The sequence below is a fragment of the Festucalex cinctus genome, chromosome 16, assembly GCF_051991245.1.
Source record: "Festucalex cinctus isolate MCC-2025b chromosome 16, RoL_Fcin_1.0, whole genome shotgun sequence".
NCBI lineage: Eukaryota > Metazoa > Chordata > Actinopteri > Syngnathiformes > Syngnathidae > Festucalex > Festucalex cinctus.
This window is the reverse complement of record NC_135426.1, coordinates 1,962,501-1,983,124: the sequence shown is the minus strand read 5'-3', so window position 1 is coordinate 1,983,124 and position 20,624 is coordinate 1,962,501. Positions and strand designations below refer to the sequence as shown.

General features: G+C 40.5%; 1 protein-coding gene across 2 annotated transcripts in view; it reads right to left on the bottom strand.

The window, feature by feature from the left end:
- The window catches only part of LOC144004205 (fatty acyl-CoA reductase 1), a 71,859-nt gene that overhangs the window by 18,559 nt on the left and 32,676 nt on the right, over nt 1-20,624 (bottom strand). For both annotated transcript variants that reach the window (XM_077501233.1, XM_077501234.1), the window contains exons 3-8: nt 18,309-18,484; nt 17,838-18,017; nt 16,859-17,036; nt 14,740-14,784; nt 14,543-14,661; nt 14,381-14,448 (exon numbers count right to left, since the gene is read on the bottom strand). In XM_077501233.1, the coding sequence (XP_077357359.1) occupies nt 14,381-14,448; nt 14,543-14,661; nt 14,740-14,784; nt 16,859-17,036; nt 17,838-18,017; nt 18,309-18,484 (766 nt within the window). The remainder of the gene's footprint in view (nt 1-14,380; nt 14,449-14,542; nt 14,662-14,739; nt 14,785-16,858; nt 17,037-17,837; nt 18,018-18,308; nt 18,485-20,624) is intronic.

Sequence of the window (20,624 nt, the reverse complement as noted above, 5' to 3'; positions counted from 1 at the left end):
TCTGCAAAAATCAGCGTCTTATTTTTTATTTTTAGGCAATGAGTTGCCCTGATTGGTATTTTTTGTAAAAGTGTATATACACATCATCGCTCGTTGTACTCATTGCACAATAGGGGTGTTAAAAAAAATCGATTCGGCGATATATCGCGATACTACATCGCGCGATTCTCGAATCGATTCAATAATCGGCAGAATCGATTTTTTTTTTTTTTTTAGGATTCACACCTTGAGCATGGAAGAATGTTATATGAACGGCACATTAAGCCTTAATATTTTTATTTTAATGCTGTTCAAATGTGAAACAGATTGCAAACTGTTTGTGTACAGTGGCTCACGGTTATAAGCCTCAAGTTTTAGATAAATATATTCATACAAATCTTACAGAATGTACAAATTTACTGATAGTATTTTCTAAATTTGAATGGAAAAAAATCGCAACAATCGACTTATAAATTCGTATCGGGATTAATCGGTATCGAATCGTGACCATTCGTATCGGGATTAATCGGTATCGAATCGAATCGTGACCTGTGAATCGTGATACGAATCGAATCGTCAGGTACTAGGCAATTCACACCCCTATTGCACAATGTTACTTTTATTGTCCAAAGGGGCAATCAAAAATGAATAAAACAAAATGGAAATGTACATACGTTTGGATCGGTGTGAAGCCAGTGAACAATTTGAGTGGTGGAAACTAAAAGAATATTCATAAATGACTGAGTTATCAAACTTAGAATGAGTGTACATTTTTTGTACAAAATACCGTATGTGGGGTATTTTTTTTTATTCCTCAAGGGCTAGGTGGCGCTGCATATATAACTGAATGTTGTCACAGAGATAACTTCAGGCCTGGACGATAAACATACATGTCAAGTTTGGGATTTTTTGGAGCATGTACCGGGGAGTTATCAAGCATATCCTTTTTCATTGCGAAACACAAAATTTGATGCCCCGCCCTCATCATACAGTATTTAGAAAAGACAAAATTTTTCCCCCTGTCGTTGGCTCAGGTCTTGACATGGTCCAGGCCAAGTCTTAACTCAGTCAGATGAAACGTGTAGGAGAAGTGGGCAAAAGTCTGCCCCCTGTGAATGTGCAAAAATAGTCAAAAATGGGACATTCAAAAATTCGTAGCTCACTTCCTGTTCATTTTAGCATATGGGTCCAAGAGACTTTTTTGTAGGTCTTGGGCTCCCTCATACACCTAAAAATATTCGTCGTTCTGGCTTAAACGTACAACCGGGGCTGCTTCGTTAAAAACTTCTAGGGGGCGCTATTGAGTCATTTTTGTAAAAATAGCACAATCAACAATAAAATATTGCTCATTTTACCAGGCCAGATGTGTGTGCCAAGTTTCAGGAGTTTCTGTGCATGTTTAGACCCTCAAAACTGGCGTTGTTTTCTTGGCGAACAGCGCTTAGCCACGCCCACAGCAATTCGCGAAAACTCACAAACTTCGTGTTGTGACATCATGAAGGCCGAAACCCTCATCTGAGCAAATATGAGGTAGGTCCAGTTAACGTGTTTGGAGAAAAACGTAGAAGAAAATTCGTAAGAAAAAAAATTGCCACTAGGTGGCGCTATCAGTAAGATGAAATATAACTTCATAGATGTCTTCAGGGCTGGACTCTCATCAAATGTGTCAAATTTTGAGAAGATAGGATCATCTCGGTCAAGTTAATGCAGCTTTTATTGTCACGAAAAATCTTTAGACTTTGCGGCACCGTAGCGGCCACGCCCTTTGGCGAAAAGTTACAATATTCAATACAATATGCTCTAGCTCAAACGTGCCGGGCTTGGTTTTTATTTTTCTACGCTAGGGGGCGCTATAGAGTCGCGTTGTTATAACGACTTCATAATATCAAATTTTTCGCCGGACCTGAGGAGTGTGCAAAGTTCGGTGAGTTTTCGTGAATATTTAGGTACCCAAAATCGCGATTGTTTGCGGAGAATAAAGAATAATAATAATAATAATAATAATAATAATAATAATAATAATAATTTTTACAAAAACAATAGGGACCTCGCAGCGGTCGCTGCTCGGGCCCTAATAATAATAATAGTAATAATTTTTACAAAAACAATAGGGACCTCGCAGCGGTCGCTGCTCGGGCCCTAACTAGAGCTGCGAGCAGCTATAAAGGGCCCTCGCAGCCCGGGCCACGTTGGGGTCCTCGCACGTTGGGGTACTTGCACGTTGGGGTACTGGCACATTGGGGTACTGGCATATTGGAAGCAAAATTTATTTGAAAATGGCATAATAAACGTTTACATGTAGAATATTTTTTTGCCAGTGTGTGTGTCAAGCTCAACGGGTTTTGGTGATTGTTAAGACCTGCAAAAATCAGCGTCCTTTTTTATTTTTAGGCAATGAGTTGCCCTGATTGGTATTTTTTTGTAAAAGTGTATATACACATCATCGCTCGTTGTACTCATTGCACAATGTTACTTTTATTGTCTAAAGGGGCAATCAAAAATGAATAAAACAAAATGGAAACGTACATACGTTTGGATCGGTGTGAAGCCAGTGAACAATTTGAGTGGTGGAAACTAAAAGAATATTCATAAATGACTTAGTTATCACACTTAGAATGAGTGTACATTTTTTGTACAAAATACCGTATGTGGGGTATTTTTTTTTCATGCCTCAAGGGCTAGGTGGCGCTGCATATATAACTGAATGTTGTCATAGAGATAACTTCAGGCCTTGACGATAAACATACATGTCAAGTTTGGGATTTTTTGGAGCATGTCCCGGGGAGTTATCAAGCATATCCTTTTACATTGCGAAACACAAATTTTGATGCCCCGCCCTCATCATATAGTATTTCGAAAAGTCAAAATTTTTCCCCCTGTCGTTGGCTCAGGTCTTGACATGGTCCAGGCCAAGTCTTAACTCAGTCGGATGAAACCTGTAGGAGAAGTGGGCAAAAGTCTGCCCCCTGTGAATATGCAAAAATCGTCAAAAATGGGACATTCAAAAATTCGTAGCTCACTTCCTGTTCATTTTAGCATATGGGTACAAGAGACTTTTTTGTAGGTCTTGGGCTCCCCCATACACCTAAAAATATTCGTCGTTCTTGCTTAAACGTACAACCGGGGCTGCTTCGTTAAAAATTTTGAGGGGGCGCTATTGAGTCATTTTTGTAAAAATAGCACAATCAACAATAAAATATTGCTCATTTTACCAGGCCAGATGTGTGTGCCAAGTTTCAGGAGTTTCTGTGCATGTTTAGACCCTCAAAACTGGCGTTGTTTTCTTGGCGAACAGCGCTTAGCCACGCCCACAGCAATTCGCGAAAACTCACAAACTTCGTGTTGTGACATCATGAAGGCCGAATCCCTCATCTGAGCAAATATGAGGTAGGTCCAGTTAACGTGTTTGGAGAAAAACGTAGAAGAAAATTCGTAAGAAAAAAAATTGCCACTAGGTGGCGCTATCAGTAAGATGAAATATAACTTCATAGATGTCTTCAGGGCTGGACTCTCATCAAATGTGTCAAATTTTGAGAAGATAGGATCATCTCGGTCAAGTTAATGCAGCTTTTATTGTCACGAAAAATCTTTAGACTTTGCGGCACCGTAGCGGCCACGCCCTTTGGCGAAAAGTTACAATATTCGGTGTGGGGCATGATCAACATCTTAAGGCTTTTCTGACCAATTTTCAACTGGATCCCTTCAACGAGCTCAGCGCAGTAGCTAAAAACGTAAAGTATGACATTTATTGTTACCACTAGGTGGCGCTATATGTATAACTGAATTTCATCATATAGATGTTTTCAGGCCGTGACTATTACATTGCCTGAGAAGTTTGAGATTTTTTGGAGCTTGAACATGGGAGTTATTAAGCATTTGCTCTTTCTGGACAAATGAAATTTTAAAGGCAATATTTGATGCCCCGCCCCCATCATATAGTATTTCGAAAAGGCAAGACTTTTTGCCCAGTTGTTCTCTCACGTCTTGAGATGATAAATGCCAAGTTTGAAGTTAATTGGATGAAAAATGTTTGCAGAGGGGGAAAAAGCAGGACCACAGTGAATGTGCCAAAATAGGCCAAAATTGGACATTAAAAAATTCATAGCTCATTTCCTGTACATTTTAGGAAATGGCTTCCACTGACTTTTTTGTGCGTCTCGGGGTGCTACACGTGCCTGCCAATTTTCGTAGCTCTAGCTCAAACGGGCCGGGATTGGTTTTTATTTTTCTACGCTAGGTGGCGCTATAGAGTTGCGTTGTTATGACAACTACATAATATCAAATTTTTCACCGGGCACGAAGAGACTGCAAAGTTTGGTGAGTTTTCGTAAATGTTTAGGCCCTCAAAAATGAGATCGTTTATGGAGAAGAAGAAGAAGAAGAAGAAGAAGAAGAAGAAGAAGAAGAAGAATTCTTACAAAAACAAGAGGGACCTCGCAGCGGTCGCTGCTCGGGCCCTAACTAGAGCTGCGAGCAGCTATAAAGGGCCCTCGCAGCCCGGGCCACGATGGGGTACTTGCACGTCGGGGTACTTGCACATTGGGGTACTTGCACATTGGAAGCAGAATTTCTTTGAAAATGGCATGATAAACCATTACATGTGGATTTGTATTTTTTTTGCGAGGTGTGATGAGTGTGTCAAGCTCAATGGGTTTTGGTGATTGTTAAGATCTGCAAAAATCAGCGTCTTTTTTTTTGTTTTAGGCAATGAGTTGCCCTGATTGGTATTTTTCGTAAAAGTATATATACACACAATATCGCTCGTACTCATTGCACAAAGTTGCTTTTAATGTCCATAGAGGCTATCAAAAATACATAAAACTAAATAACAAAAATATGTGAACATTTTGAGTGGTGGAAAGTAAAAGAATATTCATAAATGACTTAGTTATCACACTTAGAATGAGTTTAAATTTTTTGTAATAATACCGTAAGTGGGGTATTTTTTTTTCATGCCTCAAGGGCTAGGTGGCGCTGCATATATAACTGAATGTTGTCATAGAGATAGCTTCAGGCCTTGACTATAAACATACATGTCAAGTTTGGGATTTTTTGGAGCATGTACCGGGGAGTTATTAAGCATATTATTTTTCATTGCGAAACCAAATTTTGATGCCCCGCCCTCATCATATAGTATTTCAAAAAGTCAAGATTTTTTCCCCTGTCGTTGGCTCAGGTCTTGACATGGCCGAGGTCAAGTCTGAAGTCAGTCGGATGAAACGTGTCGGAGAAGTGGGCAAAAGTATGACCCCTGTAAATTTGCTAAAATCGTCAAAAATGTGACAATCCAAAATTTGTAGCTCACTTCCTGTTCATTTTAGCATATAGTTCCAAGAGACTTTTTTGTAGGTCTTGGGCTCCCTCATACACCTAAAAATTTCCAAAGATCTTGCTTAAACGTACAATCGGGGCTGCTTCGTTAAAAATTTCTAGGGGGCGCTATTGAGTCATTTTTGCAAAAATAGCACAATACACGATAAAATATTGCTCATTTTGCCAGGCTAGATGTGTGCGCCAAGTTTCATGAATTTCTGTGCATGTTTCGGCCCTCAAAATTGGTGTAGTTTTCTTGACGAACAGCGCTTAGCCACGCCCACAGCGATTCGCGAAAACTCACCAACTTCATGTTGTGACATCATGAAGGCCGAAACCCTCATCTGAGCAAATATGAGGAAGGTGCAGTTAATGTGGTTGGAGAAAAACATTGAAGAAAAATCGTAAGAAAAAAAATTGCCAGTAGGTGGCGCTTTCAGTAAGATGAAATATAAGTTCGTAGATGTGTTAAGGGCTGGACCCTCATCAAATGTGTGAAATTTTGAGAAGATAGGATCATCTGGGTCAAGTTAAAGCAGCTTTTATTGCCACGAAAAATTACCAGACTTTGCGGCACCGTAGCGGCCACGCCCGTTGGCAAAAAGTTACAATATTCGGTGTGGGGCATGATCAACATCTTAAGGCTTTTCTGACCATTTTTCACCTGGATCCCTTCAAAGAGCTTGGCACAGTAGCTAAAAACGTACAGTATGACATTTATTGTCACCACTAGGTGGCGCTATATATATAACAGAACTTTATCATATAGATGTTTTCAGGCCGTGACTATTAAGTTGCATGAGAAATTTGAGATTTTTTGGAGCTTGTACATGGGAGTTATTCAGCATTTTGTCTTTCTGGACAAATTAAATTTTAAAGGCAATATTTGATGCCCCGCCCCCGTCATATAGTATTCCGAAAAGTCAAGATTTTTTGCCCAGTTGTTGTCTCAGGTCTTGAGATGATACATGGCAAGTTTGAAGTCAACTGGCTGAAAAATATTAACATAGGGGGAAAAAGTCTGACAACAGTGAATGGGCCAAAATGGGCCAAAATTGGACCTTCAAAAATTCATAGCTCACTTCCTGTACATTTTAGGAAATGGCTTCCACTAACTTTTTTGTGCGTCTCGGGGTGCTACACGTGCCTACCAATTTTCGTAGCTCTAGGTCAAACGGGCCGGGATTGGTTTTTATTTTTCTACGCTAGGGGGCGCTATAGAGTCGCGTTGTTATGACAACTACATAATATCAAATTTTTCGCCGGGCCCGAAGAGACTGCAAAGTTTGGTGAGTTTTCGTAAATGTTTAGGCCTTCAAAAATGCGATCGTTTACGGAGAATTAGAAGAATAATAATAACTAGAGCTGCGAGCAGCTATAAAGGGCCCTCGCAGCCCGGGCCACGTTGGGGTCCTCGCACGTTGGGGTACTTGCACGTTGGGGTACTGGCACATTGGGGTACTGGCATATTGGAAGCAAAATTTATTTGAAAATGGCATACGTTTGGCAAACGTTTACATGTAGAATATTTTTTTGCCAGTGTGTGTGTCAAGCTCAACGGGTTTTGGTGATTGTTAAGACCTGCAAAAATCAGCGTCCTTTTTTATTTTTAGGCAATGAGTTGCCCTGATTGGTATTTTTTTGTAAAAGTGTATATACACATCATCGCTCGTTGTACTCATTGCACAATGTTACTTTTATTGTCTAAAGGGGCAATCAAAAATGAATAAAACAAAATGGAAACGTACATACGTTTGGATCGGTGTGAAGCCAGTGAACAATTTGAGTGGTGGAAACTAAAAGAATATTCATAAATGACTTAGTTATCACACTTAGAATGAGTGTACATTTTTTGTACAAAATACCGTATGTGGGGTATTTTTTTTTCATGCCTCAAGGGCTAGGTGGCGCTGCATATATAACTGAATGTTGTCATAGAGATAACTTCAGGCCTTGACGATAAACATACATGTCAAGTTTGGGATTTTTTGGAGCATGTCCCGGGGAGTTATCAAGCATATCCTTTTACATTGCGAAACACAAATTTTGATGCCCCGCCCTCATCATATAGTATTTCGAAAAGTCAAAATTTTTCCCCCTGTCGTTGGCTCAGGTCTTGACATGGTCCAGGCCAAGTCTTAACTCAGTCGGATGAAACCTGTAGGAGAAGTGGGCAAAAGTCTGCCCCCTGTGAATATGCAAAAATCGTCAAAAATGGGACATTCAAAAATTCGTAGCTCACTTCCTGTTCATTTTAGCATATGGGTACAAGAGACTTTTTTGTAGGTCTTGGGCTCCCCCATACACCTAAAAATATTCGTCGTTCTTGCTTAAACGTACAACCGGGGCTGCTTCGTTAAAAATTTCGAGGGGGCGCTATTGAGTCATTTTTGTAAAAATAGCACAATCAACAATAAAATATTGCTCATTTTACCAGGCCAGATGTGTGTGCCAAGTTTCAGGAGTTTCTGTGCATGTTTAGACCCTCAAAACTGGCGTTGTTTTCTTGGCGAACAGCGCTTAGCCACGCCTACAGCAATTCGCGAAAACTCACAAACTTCGTGTTGTGACATCATGAAGGCCGAAACCCTCATCTGAGCAATTATGAGGTAGGTCCAGTTAACGTGTTTGGAGAAAAACGTAGAAGAAAATTCGTAAGAAAAAAAATTGCCACTAGGTGGCGCTATCAGTTAGATGAAATATAAGTCAGTAGATGTCTTTAGGGCTGGACTCTCATCAAATGTGTGAAATTTTGAGAAGATAGGATCATCTCGGTCAAGTTAATGCAGCTTTTATTTTCACGAAAAATCTTCAGACTTTGCGTCACCGTAGCGGCCACGCCCTTTGGCGAAAAGTTACAATATTCGGTGTGGGGCATGATCAACATCTTAAGGCTTTTCTGACCAATTTTCAAATGGATCCCTTCAACAAGCTCAGAACAGTAGCTAAAAACGTAAAGTATGACATTTATTGTAACCACTAGGTGGCGCTATATGTATCACTGAATTTTATCATATAGATGTTTTCAGGCCGTGACTATTACGTTGCCTGAGAAGTTTGAGATTTTTTGGAGCTTGAACATGGGAGTTATTAAGCATTTGCTCTTTCTGGACAAATGAAATTTTAAAGGCAATATTTGATGCCCCGCCCCCGTCATATAGTATTTCAAAAAGGCAAGATGTTTTGCCCAGTTGTTCTCTCAGGTCTTGAGATGATAAATGCCAAGTTTGAAGTCAATTGGATGAAAAATGTTTGCAAAGGGGGAAAAAGCATGACCACAGTGAATGTGCCAAAATAGGCCAAAATTGGACATTAAAAAATTCATAGCTCACTTCCTGTACATTTTAGCTACATGGTCCCAATAGACTTTTTTGTGCGTCTCGGGGTGCTACACGTGCCTGCCAATTTTTGTTGCTCTAGCTCAAACGTGCAGGGCTTGGTTTTTATTTTTCTACGCTAGGGGGCGCTATCGAGTCGCATTGTTATGACGACTTAATAATATCAAATTTTTCGCCGGGCCTGAGGAGTGTGCAAAGTTCGGTGAGTTTTCGTGAATGTTTAGGTACCCAAAATCGCGATCGTTTGCGGAGAATAAAGAAGAAGAAGAAGAATAATAATAATAATAATAATAATAATAATAATAATAATAATAATTTTTACAAAAACAATAGGGACCTCGCAGCGGTCGCTGCTCGGGCCCTAACTAGAGCTGCGAGCAGCTATAAAGGGCCCTCGCAGCCCGGGCCACGTTGGGGTCCTTGCACGTTGGGGTACTGGCACGTTGGGGTACTGGCATATTGGGGTACTGGCATATTGGAAGCAAAATTTCTTTGAAAATGGCATAATAAACGTTTACATGTAGAATATTTTTTTTGCCAGTGTCTGTCAAGCTCAACGGATTTTGGTGATTGTTAAGACCTGCAAAAATCAGCGTCCTTATTTATTTTTAGGCAATGAGTTGCCCTGATTGGTATTTTTTTGTAAAAGTGTATATACACATCATCGCTCGTTGTACTCATTGCACAATGTTTACTTTTATTGTCCAAAGGGGCAATCAAAAATGAATAAAACAAAATGGAAACGTACATACGTTTGGATCGGTGAGAAGCCAGTGAACAATTTGAGTGGTGGAAACTAAAAGAATATTCATAAATGACTTAGTTATCACACTTAGAATGAGTGTACATTTTTTGTACAAAATACCGTATGTGGGGTATTTTTTTTTCATGCCTCAAGGGCTAGGTGGCGCTGCATATATAACTGAATGTTGTCATAGAGATAACTTCAGGCCTTGACGATAAACATACATGTCAAGTTTGGGATTTTTTGGAGCATGTCCCGGGGAGTTATCAAGCATATCCTTTTACATTGCGAAACACAAATTTTGATGCCCCGCCCTCATCATATAGTATTTCGAAAAGTCAAAATTTTTCCCCCTGTCGTTGGCTCAGGTCTTGACATGGTCCAGGCCAAGTCTTAACTCAGTCGGATGAAACCTGTAGGAGAAGTGGGCAAAAGTCTGCCCCCTGTGAATATGCAAAAATTGTCAAAAATGGGACATTCAAAAATTCGTAGCTCACTTCCTGTTCATTTTAGCATATGGGTACAAGAGACTTTTTTGTAGGTCTTGGGCTCCCCCATACACCTAAAAATATTCGTCGTTCTTGCTTAAACGTACAACCGGGGCTGCTTCGTTAAAAATTTCGAGGGGGCGCTATTGAGTCATTTTTGTAAAAATAGCACAATCAACAATAAAATATTGCTCATTTTACCAGGCCAGATGTGTGTGCCAAGTTTCAGGAGTTTCTGTGCATGTTTAGACCCTCAAAACTGGCGTTGTTTTCTTGGCGAACAGCGCTTAGCCACGCCTACAGCAATTCGCGAAAACTCACAAACTTCGTGTTGTGACATCATGAAGGCCGAAACCCTCATCTGAGCAATTATGAGGTAGGTCCAGTTAACGTGTTTGGAGAAAAACGTAGAAGAAAATTCGTAAGAAAAAAAATTGCCACTAGGTGGCGCTATCAGTTAGATGAAATATAAGTCAGTAGATGTCTTTAGGGCTGGACTCTCATCAAATGTGTGAAATTTTGAGAAGATAGGATCATCTCGGTCAAGTTAATGCAGCTTTTATTTTCACGAAAAATCTTCAGACTGCGTCACCGTAGCGGCCACGCCCTTTGGCGAAAAGTTACAATATTCGGTGTGGGGCATGATCAACATCTTAAGGCTTTTCTGACCAATTTTCAAATGGATCCCTTCAACAAGCTCAGAACAGTAGCTAAAAACGTAAAGTATGACATTTATTGTAACCACTAGGTGGCGCTATATGTATCACTGAATTTTATCATATAGATGTTTTCAGGCCGTGACTATTACGTTGCCTGAGAAGTTTGAGATTTTTTGGAGCTTGAACATGGGAGTTATTAAGCATTTGCTCTTTCTGGACAAATGAAATTTTAAAGGCAATATTTGATGCCCCGCCCCCGTCATATAGTATTTCAAAAAGGCAAGATGTTTTGCCCAGTTGTTCTCTCAGGTCTTGAGATGATAAATGCCAAGTTTGAAGTCAATTGGATGAAAAATGTTTGCAAAGGGGGAAAAAGCATGACCACAGTGAATGTGCCAAAATAGGCCAAAATTGGACATTAAAAAATTCATAGCTCACTTCCTGTACATTTTAGCTACATGGTCCCAATAGACTTTTTTGTGCGTCTCGGGGTGCTACACGTGCCTGCCAATTTTTGTTGCTCTAGCTCAAACGTGCAGGGCTTGGTTTTTATTTTTCTACGCTAGGGGGCGCTATCGAGTCGCATTGTTATGACGACTTAATAATATCAAATTTTTCGCCGGGCCTGAGGAGTGTGCAAAGTTCGGTGAGTTTTCGTGAATGTTTAGGTACCCAAAATCGCTATCGTTTGCGGAGAATAAAGAAGAAGAAGAAGAAGAAGAAGAAGAAGAAGAATAATAATAACTAGAGCTGCGAGCAGCTATAAAGGGCCCTCGCAGCCCGGGCCACGTTGGGGTACTTGCACGTTGGGGAACTTGCACATTGGGGTACTGGCACATTGGAAGCAGAATTTCTTTGAAAATGGCATGATAAACATGTGGACTTTTTTTTTTTTTTTGCCAGGTGTGATGAGTGTGTCAAGCTCAATGGGTTTTGGTGATTGTTAAGATCTGCAAAAATCAGCGTCTTTTTTTTATTTTTAGGCAATGAGTTGCTCTGATTGGTATTTTTCGTAAAAGTATATATACACACATCATCGCTCGTACTCATTGCACAATGTTGCTTTTATTGTCCATAGAGGCGATAAAAAAAATAAAAAAAAATAAATAAAAAATACGTATGTTTGGATCGGTCTGATACTAGTGAACATATTGAGTGGTGGAAAGTAAAAGAATATTCATAAATGACTTAGTTATCACACTTACAATGAGTTTACAATTTTTGCAAAAATACCGTAAGTGAGGCATTTTTTTTTATGCCTCAAGGACTAGGTGGCGCTGTATTTATAACTGAATTTTGTCATAGAGATACCTTCAGGCCTTGACTCTAAATATACATTTCAAATATGGGATTTTTTGGAGCATGTACCTGGGAGTTATTAAGCATAGCCTTCATTCACCATATTGCTTTTAATGTCCATAGAGGCTATCAAAAATACATAAAACTAAATAACAAAAATATGTATGTTTGGTTAGGTCTGATGCCAGTGAATATTTTGAGTGGTGGAAGGTAAAAGAATATTCCTAAATGACTTAGTTATCACACTTAGAATGAGTTTACATTTTTTGTACAAAATACCGTAAGTGGGGTATTTTTTTTTCATGCCTCAAGGGCTAGGTGGCGCTGCATATATAACTGAATGTTGTCATAGAGATACCTTCAGGCCTTGACGATAAACATACATGTCAAGTTTGGGATTTTTTGGAGCATGTATCGGGGAGTTATTAAGCATATCCTTTTTCAGTGCGAAACACAAATTTTGATGCCCCGCCCTCATCATATAGTATTTCCAAAAGTCAAGATTTTTCCATCTGTTGTTGGCTCAGGTCTTGGCATGGTCCAGGTCAAGTCATAAGTCAGTCGGATAAAACGTGTAGGAGAAGTGGGCAAAAGTATGCCCTCTGAAAATGTGCAAAAATCGTCAAAAATGGGACATTCAAAAATTCGTAGCTCACTTCCTGTTCATTTTAGCATATGGGTCCAAGAGTCTTTTTTGTAGGTCTTTGGCTCCCTCATACACGTAAAAATTTTCGTAGATCTTGCTTAAACGTACAATCGGGGCTGCTTCGTTAAAAATTTCTAGGGGGCGCTATTGAGTCATTTTTGTAAAAATAGCACAATCAACAATAAAATATTGTTCATTTTACCAGGCCAGATGTGTGTGCCAAGTTTCATGAGTTTCTGCGCATGTTTAGACCCTCAAAACTGGCGTTGTTTTCTTGGCGAACAGTGCTTAGCCACGCCCACAGCGACTCGCGAAAACTCACAAACTTCGTGTTGTGACAGCATGAAGGCCGACACCCTCATCTGAGCAAATATGAGGTAGGTCCAGTTAACATGGTTGGAGAAAAACATTGAAGAAAAATCGTAAGAAAAAAAATTGCCAGTAGGTGGCGCTATCAGTAAGATGAAATATAAGTTTGTAGATGTCTTTAGGGCTGGACTCTCATCAATTGTGTAAAATTTTGAGAAGATAGCATCATCTCGGTCAAGTTAATGCAGCTTTTGTTGTCACGAGAAATCTTCAGACTTTGCGGCACCGTAGCGGCCACGCCCTTTGGCGAAAAGTTACAATATTCGGTGTGGGGCATGATCAACATCTTAAGGCTTTTCTGACCAATTTTCAACTGGATCCCTTCAACGAGCTCAGCACAGTAGCTAAAAACGTAAAGTATGACAATTATTGTTACCACTAGGTGGCGCTACATGGATAACTGAATTTTATCATATAGATGTTTTCAGGCCGTGACTATTAAGTTGCCTGATAAGTTTGAGATTTTTTGGAGCTTGAACATGGGAGTTATTAAGCATTTGCTCTTTCTGGACAAATGAAATTTTAAAGGCAATATTTGATGCCCCGCCCCCGTCATATAGTATTTCGAAAAGGCAAGATTTTTTCCCCAGTTGTTCTCTCAGGTCTTGAGATGATAAATGCCAAGTTTGAAGTCAATTGGATGAAAAATGTTTGCAAAGGGGGGAAAAAGCATGACCACAGTGAATGTGCCAAAATAGGCCAAAATTGGACATTAAAAAATTCATAGCTCACTTCCTGTACATTTTAGCTACATGGTCCCAATAGACTTTTTTGTGCGTCTCGGGGTGCTACACGTGCCTGCCAATTTTCGTTGCTCTAGCTCAAACGTGCCGGGCTTGGTTTTTATTTTTCTATGCTAGGGGGCCCTATAGAGTCGCGTTGTTATGACGACTTCATAATATCAAATTTTTCGCCGGGCCTGAGGAGTGTGCAAAGTTTGGTGAGTTTTCGTAAATGTTTAGGTCCTCAAAAATTCGATCGTTTGCGGAGAATAAAGAAGCAGCGGTAGCTGCTAGGGCCCTCATCATCATCATCATCATCATCATCATCATCAGAAGAAGAAGAAGAAGAAGAAGACACTATCGGCCCTGGGAAAAAAAAAACAGGAGAAGGAGAAGGAGAAGGAGAAGGAGAAGGAGAAGGAGAAGGAGAAGAAGAAGAAGACACTATCGGCACTGGGGAAAAAAAAACAAGAGAAGGAGAAGGAGAAGGAGAAGGAGAAGGAGAAAAAGAAGAAGAAGAAGACACTATCGGCCCTGGGAAAAAAAAAAACAAGAGAAGGAGAAGGAGAAGGAGAAGGAGAAAAAGAAGAAGGAGAAGGAGAAAAAGAAGGAGAAAAAGAAGAAGAAGAAGGAGAAGAAGAAGAAGAAGAAGAAGAAGAAAGGGCCCTAATGAACATCCTCTCAACTGCTCCCGATGCCCAGCAGGGGGTGCAAAAATCCCAACATTGCGTTCCCCAATTTGTTTCTTTTCTCTTTCAGCTGGGACATTTTGGGGCACTCAAAATAAAACGCAGCCGTATTTACAAATACATATGCACGTACCTATCTCGCCCCAGTGGAAGGGGTTGATGCCGCCGGTTGTGCAGTTGTACACCAGAGCCGTTTTGGGTCTGCAGGGACATGTGTGGAAAGAGCGCACGTTTAGGATGATTTCCCACACTTTGGCGGGGTCTTTGAAGGCCTCGCGGATGGACGGGAACCAACTTGTGCACGGCCGTGTACCAGCCCGCCGCCAGCGTCAGGTTGATCACCACGTCCACGGGGATCAGATCCGCCACCGCGTCGTTGTTGGCACGCATGGTGCGCAGGATGCCCTTGCCCGCCTGGCACACGTCACACACATGACCAAACGTTCTTACGTACACATGCGGATGTGGTGCGTTCAAGGCCGTCTGACTTACAGCGATAAAGACGCCGCTGGGCCCGTTGAAGTTGTCGATCCAACCCTGGGGAGAGGAGAGCACACCAGCTCGATCAATCAATGACGTTCAGAGAGACGCGCGTATCGCGTTACTTCCTGCGACGGGCCAAGCGGACGCCGTGATTGTCAATTAGATGACCTTGTTAAAAATGCATCAACAACTCCCAACGCGGAGTCAAGTCAGGTTTGTGTCGCATGGTGGGAAAAGATGCAAGGCCGATGTGAACAGCAGCTGACTGACAACAGATGGACAAGACTTCTTTTTAGCTCACACACTGATGCGACTTGATGTTTAAAATGATTTTTTTTTTTTTTACGGGTCTTGGCTTCACGATAGAAAGAAGGGACAGACCGGTAATAAACCATCTGCACCGATATTAACTCATTCACTCCCAGCAGCCATTTTGAGTGAAGCAATCCCCTTCACTCCCTGCTGGTTGACTGGATTTGGACTGATTTTGCAAGGCCCACAGAATATTGGGTTCTATTGCTATAAAAAAACATGGAACCTACCCAAAAGAAAGATTAAAGTCTCTTCTTTCATCAGGAAAAAAAAAAAGTATATTTCTATCTGTTTCTGTTTTGCAGCAGTAAGCATTAGATATTGCTAAGTTTCATCATTATTCATAAATCTGCTTAGAATTGTGGTGAAACAACTTGTTTTCATCATGGCCCTGGTTGATCTAGTATATACTCTGTTGCCACCGTTTTTGGCCGTTTTTGTAATAACTACCATTTCTGCAACCGTTCTTTGCAGTTGAGAGGCTGCATCATAGCCTTTTGTATTTTTTTTTTTTAAAAAGGGACATTATAGTATAAGTATAAAGGGACATTTAAAATAGAACGTATTTATACGTTTCTGGGAGCAAATGAGTTCATGGGCATTTTGACGAATATCGCAATCGGCCTTTTTCTTTCAAAATGTGACGGCCGATATAAGGTCAATCTCAAACTATTTTAGGGAAATGGAAAGATTCTGCTGCTGACTGTGCATGGGAACCTTCCAAACCTTGCTTTTGTTCCATAGTAAAACAAAAAATGTGGACGTTTAAGATTTCAGATGTTTTTACATTTTGGAAAAAGTATTTACTTGCTATGGTATTTCTTGACTTAAGTTTCCATTTGACTTTTTAAAGACCTTACGCGCTCGCTGAACGTTTTGTTAGAAATTTCAAAGGATGTCTATTGTCTAAGGTTAAAAAAACAAACAAAAAAATTATACATTTTGAAAAGTCTTTCCAGCTTGTTCAACATGTGTTAAGACATGACCACAGTGTCAAGATTGGCATTTGTTTTTGAAAGAATTTTGACACCAATATATTTTTTCCCTTTTAGTGAAAATGAATATAAACTCCAATTATTGGCCTCCTTCATTATTAATAATCGGCAACACTATCGGCCCTGGGAAAAAAAAAACAAAAACAAAAAAACACATTGTTCTATTTCTAATAGAAAGCAGCTCTACAAAATGTGATATATCATCTGAGCAGTTCAGATTCGGAATCAATGAAAAATGAAAAGAAATATGAAATGTAATGCAGATGAGTCAAAGTTGAATGTGACTCTGGCCAACCAATCAGAAGACAGAAATGTCGACCGTCTGGACTTGCAAGGAGGAAGAATCTCGTAAAAGTTCAATGTTGCGTTCAGAAGACATTTGCAAAGGCAGATGAGATTAGCATGGCAGCACGAAATCTGATTGGATGAAAACAATCTCATGTTTAGACCGCGCGTGATGGCGCCGACCCACCGACCGTTTCCAAAACAACAGCTTGATTGCTTGCTCCTCGACCTTGCTAGCAAAACGTGCTTTTGCACGCACCGGTCAACGAGCATCTTCCAAATTCAGAAGACGGCGTCCATCGCAAGCGTAAGCGCGCCAGCAGACAGGCGGGAAAGCCTCGGCGACGGACGGACAGAGAAGACGTCTGGACATCCGAAAGCAGCTTAAAGCGTCTTGTCGGTTGGCCCGCGCACCAACTCGCCCTGTCGCCTGCTCTCCGGCACGCATGCACATGGCCATTCAGATCAAAGGGGATTACCAGATCGATATCCACACCGACAGCAGACAGGCAGGTCACGTGGGGGGCGGGGCTTACCGGGAAGGGCTCCTGCCAGCTGGCACCGACAATGGAAGGCCGGATGATGGCGATGTTGAGCTTGTCCTGCTCCTGCTGTACCACGTACTCGGCCAGCGCTTTGGTGTACGTGTACGTGTTGGGACGCTTGCCGATCAGCCGCGGCGTGATCTCCTGCACCATGACGTCGTCCATCCACCTGCGTAACAAAAACAAAACAATACTTTTCACTCACACCTGAGTGCGCGTGAAGCCGACAAACTTCATTACATGGCAAGAAAACAAACAAAAAGAAATAGATGTTCACAAAAAAAAAAAGAACTCATTTGTTAAAAAAATGCACGAAATTAACAAGTACACAAAACTGATTATGCAGCCGAAAAACCAAAGTATAATTTAACACAAAATACTCACATAATCCTTAATACGAATAATAATCCAAAATGAAATCTTACCTAAAAAAAAACAAAATAAAAATAAATGAAAAAAAATCAGCAAATTAAATTTGTCTTTAAAATTTGAAATGAAAAATACAGTAAGATTAAAAAATGCACAAAATTAATAAGGCCCCAAAATTATATTATTTAGGTGACATTCAAAGTAGAATTACATGTAAAAATCAAGCACAAAAATGTGAACGTCACTCAAATTAATGAATATAAAAAAATAAAATTAAATGTAAAAATGCACAATAAATAAATAAATTAATAAAAAAAAAATAAGCTTCTAACCGAAAACATTGAATAAAAATGAATGAAATAAGAAATCCACAGAATTAAATAGGTTGCTATTAAAATTTATAATTAAAAATAAAGTTGAAAAAGGCCAAAAAAGTAAACATGACACCAAGAAAATAAAATGCAAAAAAAACAACAACCTATAAAACTTGTCATGAAAAAATAAAAATGATTAAGGCCATGCATTTAAATATGTCCCCCTTAAAATGAATAAAAATCAAGTCAAATTAAACATGATTTTTTTTTTTCCCCTCCTCACTCACTCGAGGGACTCGATGAGCTTGAGGGGCTCGACGGGCGGCGGGTAGATGACCTCGTCGATGTGCTTGCGGTTGCAATTGGCATAAGCGGTGGAGATGTGGACGAAGGCCTCCAGGTGGCGCATGTGCTTTGCCAGGCCCAACAGCTGCTGCGTGGCGATCACGTTCAGCTGCACGGCGTGTCTGACAAATAGGAAGGAGGCTCGCCACAGTTAGCCTGAAAAACTGGACTTGAAAAGTAGCCGAGTTACTTTACTCATCATTGGATTGTAAAAGTCACTAAGAGACTACAAGTTACATTGGACAGGAACCAGGTCTCTTCCTCTATTTGTTCATGATGACTTTTGTTCCATATTACAGGACACGGTGACCTTTCACTCATTCAAACTTCCTCCCTCACGGTCGGCTACTTCCTCTTTTATCAACCCCTTCCTCTTTACTAATTGTACTAGTAAACAACGAGTGAATATTTACTTGAGCGGCTCGTCGAAGCGGATGGTGGCGGCGCAGTGGAAGACGACGTTGACGCAGGCGGCCAGCTTGTCGGCGTCCTCGGCGCTGATGGCGAGGCCCGGCTGCATCAGCTCGCTGCTGACCGCCACGATCTTCCGCCGGAAGTTCGGCTCGTCCTCACGAACGCGGTCGAACAGCTGTGAGGGGAGCATCGCTTACAACTTTACCGACTAAGTCCTGCGCAAGGACATCAATCAATCAAAAAAAAAAAAAAAAAAAAAAAAAAAGCAGAATGCAAATTGGAGCATTTGTATTGCACTTGATTGAGTTCCAATTGAATGGGCTCTTTGCACAAATCCACTACTTCGTGAACTCAACACCACTCCTTCATTTCCTGTCTTTCATGAATGGACAATCTGATTAATCCAGGTGTGCCTGACCTCAGTAACTACAATGGCACTTTTGGATCTCTGGACTCAAAATTTGCAACTATTAGGCTCAAATTGTGCAGTTGGGTGTAATCAAATGAGGCTGACACAATTTGCACTAAAGACAAAACAAGTCCAATCAAACTCGTATTCTTCCTACAGTAATGGAGTGAGGAGGTTTCCCAAGTCAGAAATTAGCGTGTCTGTACTCCAGCAGCAGTTTGGACTTTTTTTCCTTTTCTTTTTCCATTTTGGCAAATAAGAGTTACAGAAATAAAAATGGTGGAATGGAGTGTGGTTCCCAAGGCTGGAATAGTTAGCACATGTGTATGACCGCACCTTTCCATCAACATTTTGCTCATATTTGTCACTAAGTGAGTCATCCTGCTGGATGACGTTCAATTCCATTAATTCATGGTGAGCAAACTGCGTCGAGTGGGGATCGCCAACCTGAGTCAGCGTTCACAGGTGCGTGTTTCCCACATGACTGGCTGTTTGCAGGTTTGGATGATGATGAGTTTCTGTGCAGGCCAAACGGGCACGTCAACTTGTCACGGTGTTGGAACGTGCTGAACAAAGCGTGCTGACGACTTGCAGTGTGACCGGCGTACCTGTTGACGCTTGTGTTACCATTTTGACATGCACGCGGGCGGCCAGGGATTAAGTGAACCCGCCTGCACACAATCACGCCTCTGCCTGATAACCACTTTGAAGCGTGAAACAGTTGGACACTTTCCCGCTGTGGAGGCGGAAGGAGAAAAAAAAAAAAAAAAAAGGATGCTTATGAAATGCCGCCTCCTCCTCCGACAGCTGTTTGTGCGCCGCATCCATCGCCGTAGTAACGCATCGACCGGAAAGCGGACAGCAGGGGGGAGGGAGGGGGAGGGGCGCTTTTTCTGCACTAAGCATTATGCAATGCTAAAATTACGATTCTCAAGCCAGCAGCTGCCACTGATGAGGCGCATCAGCGGCAGGCAGGCAGGCGAGTTGTCTGTCCGCCAACATGATGTCCGGGTTATCGGGGACAATGGCGGGCGGGCCAATGTTGGCCCTTCAACGACGGCCTTTGTGCATTTGGGGCGACACTGTGGGACGTCAACGGGCTCATTGGTGCCAGTCGGTGACAAACAATAGCGCCATACAGTCGTGCGCTCGCTCGCTTTAGCATTCAGCAACAGCCAGTTGCAGACCAATGTTATATATATTTTATATATATATATATATATATATATATATATATATATATATATATATATATGTTAGGGGTGTTAAAAAAATCGATTGGGAAATATATCTGGATATTACATCGCGCAATTCTCGAATCGATTCAATAGGCGGCCGAATAGATTTTTAAATATCCATTTTTGATGGAAAAATATTCACCAAAACGTCTTAGGGTTCAGACCTTAAGCATGGAGGAATATTATATTAATGGAACATTAAGCCTTAATATTTTTATTTTAATGCTGTTCAAACATGAAACAGATTACAACATGTATAAGACTGAAGTTTCAGATAAATAAATAATACATTTTCATACAAATCTTACACTGTACAATTTTACTGATTAGTGTTTTCTAAATTTAAATAAAAATAATTGCAACAATCGACTTGTAAATTCGTATCGGGATTAATCGGTATGGAATTGAATCGTGATCTAATATATATATATATATATATATATATATATATATATATATATGTATATATATATACACACATATATATATATATATATATATACACACATATATATATATATATACACACATATATATATATATATACACACACACATATATATATATATATATATATATATACACACACACACATATATATATATTAGGGGTGTCACGATTCGCCAACTCCACGATTCGATTTAAATTTCGATTTTGGGGTCACGATT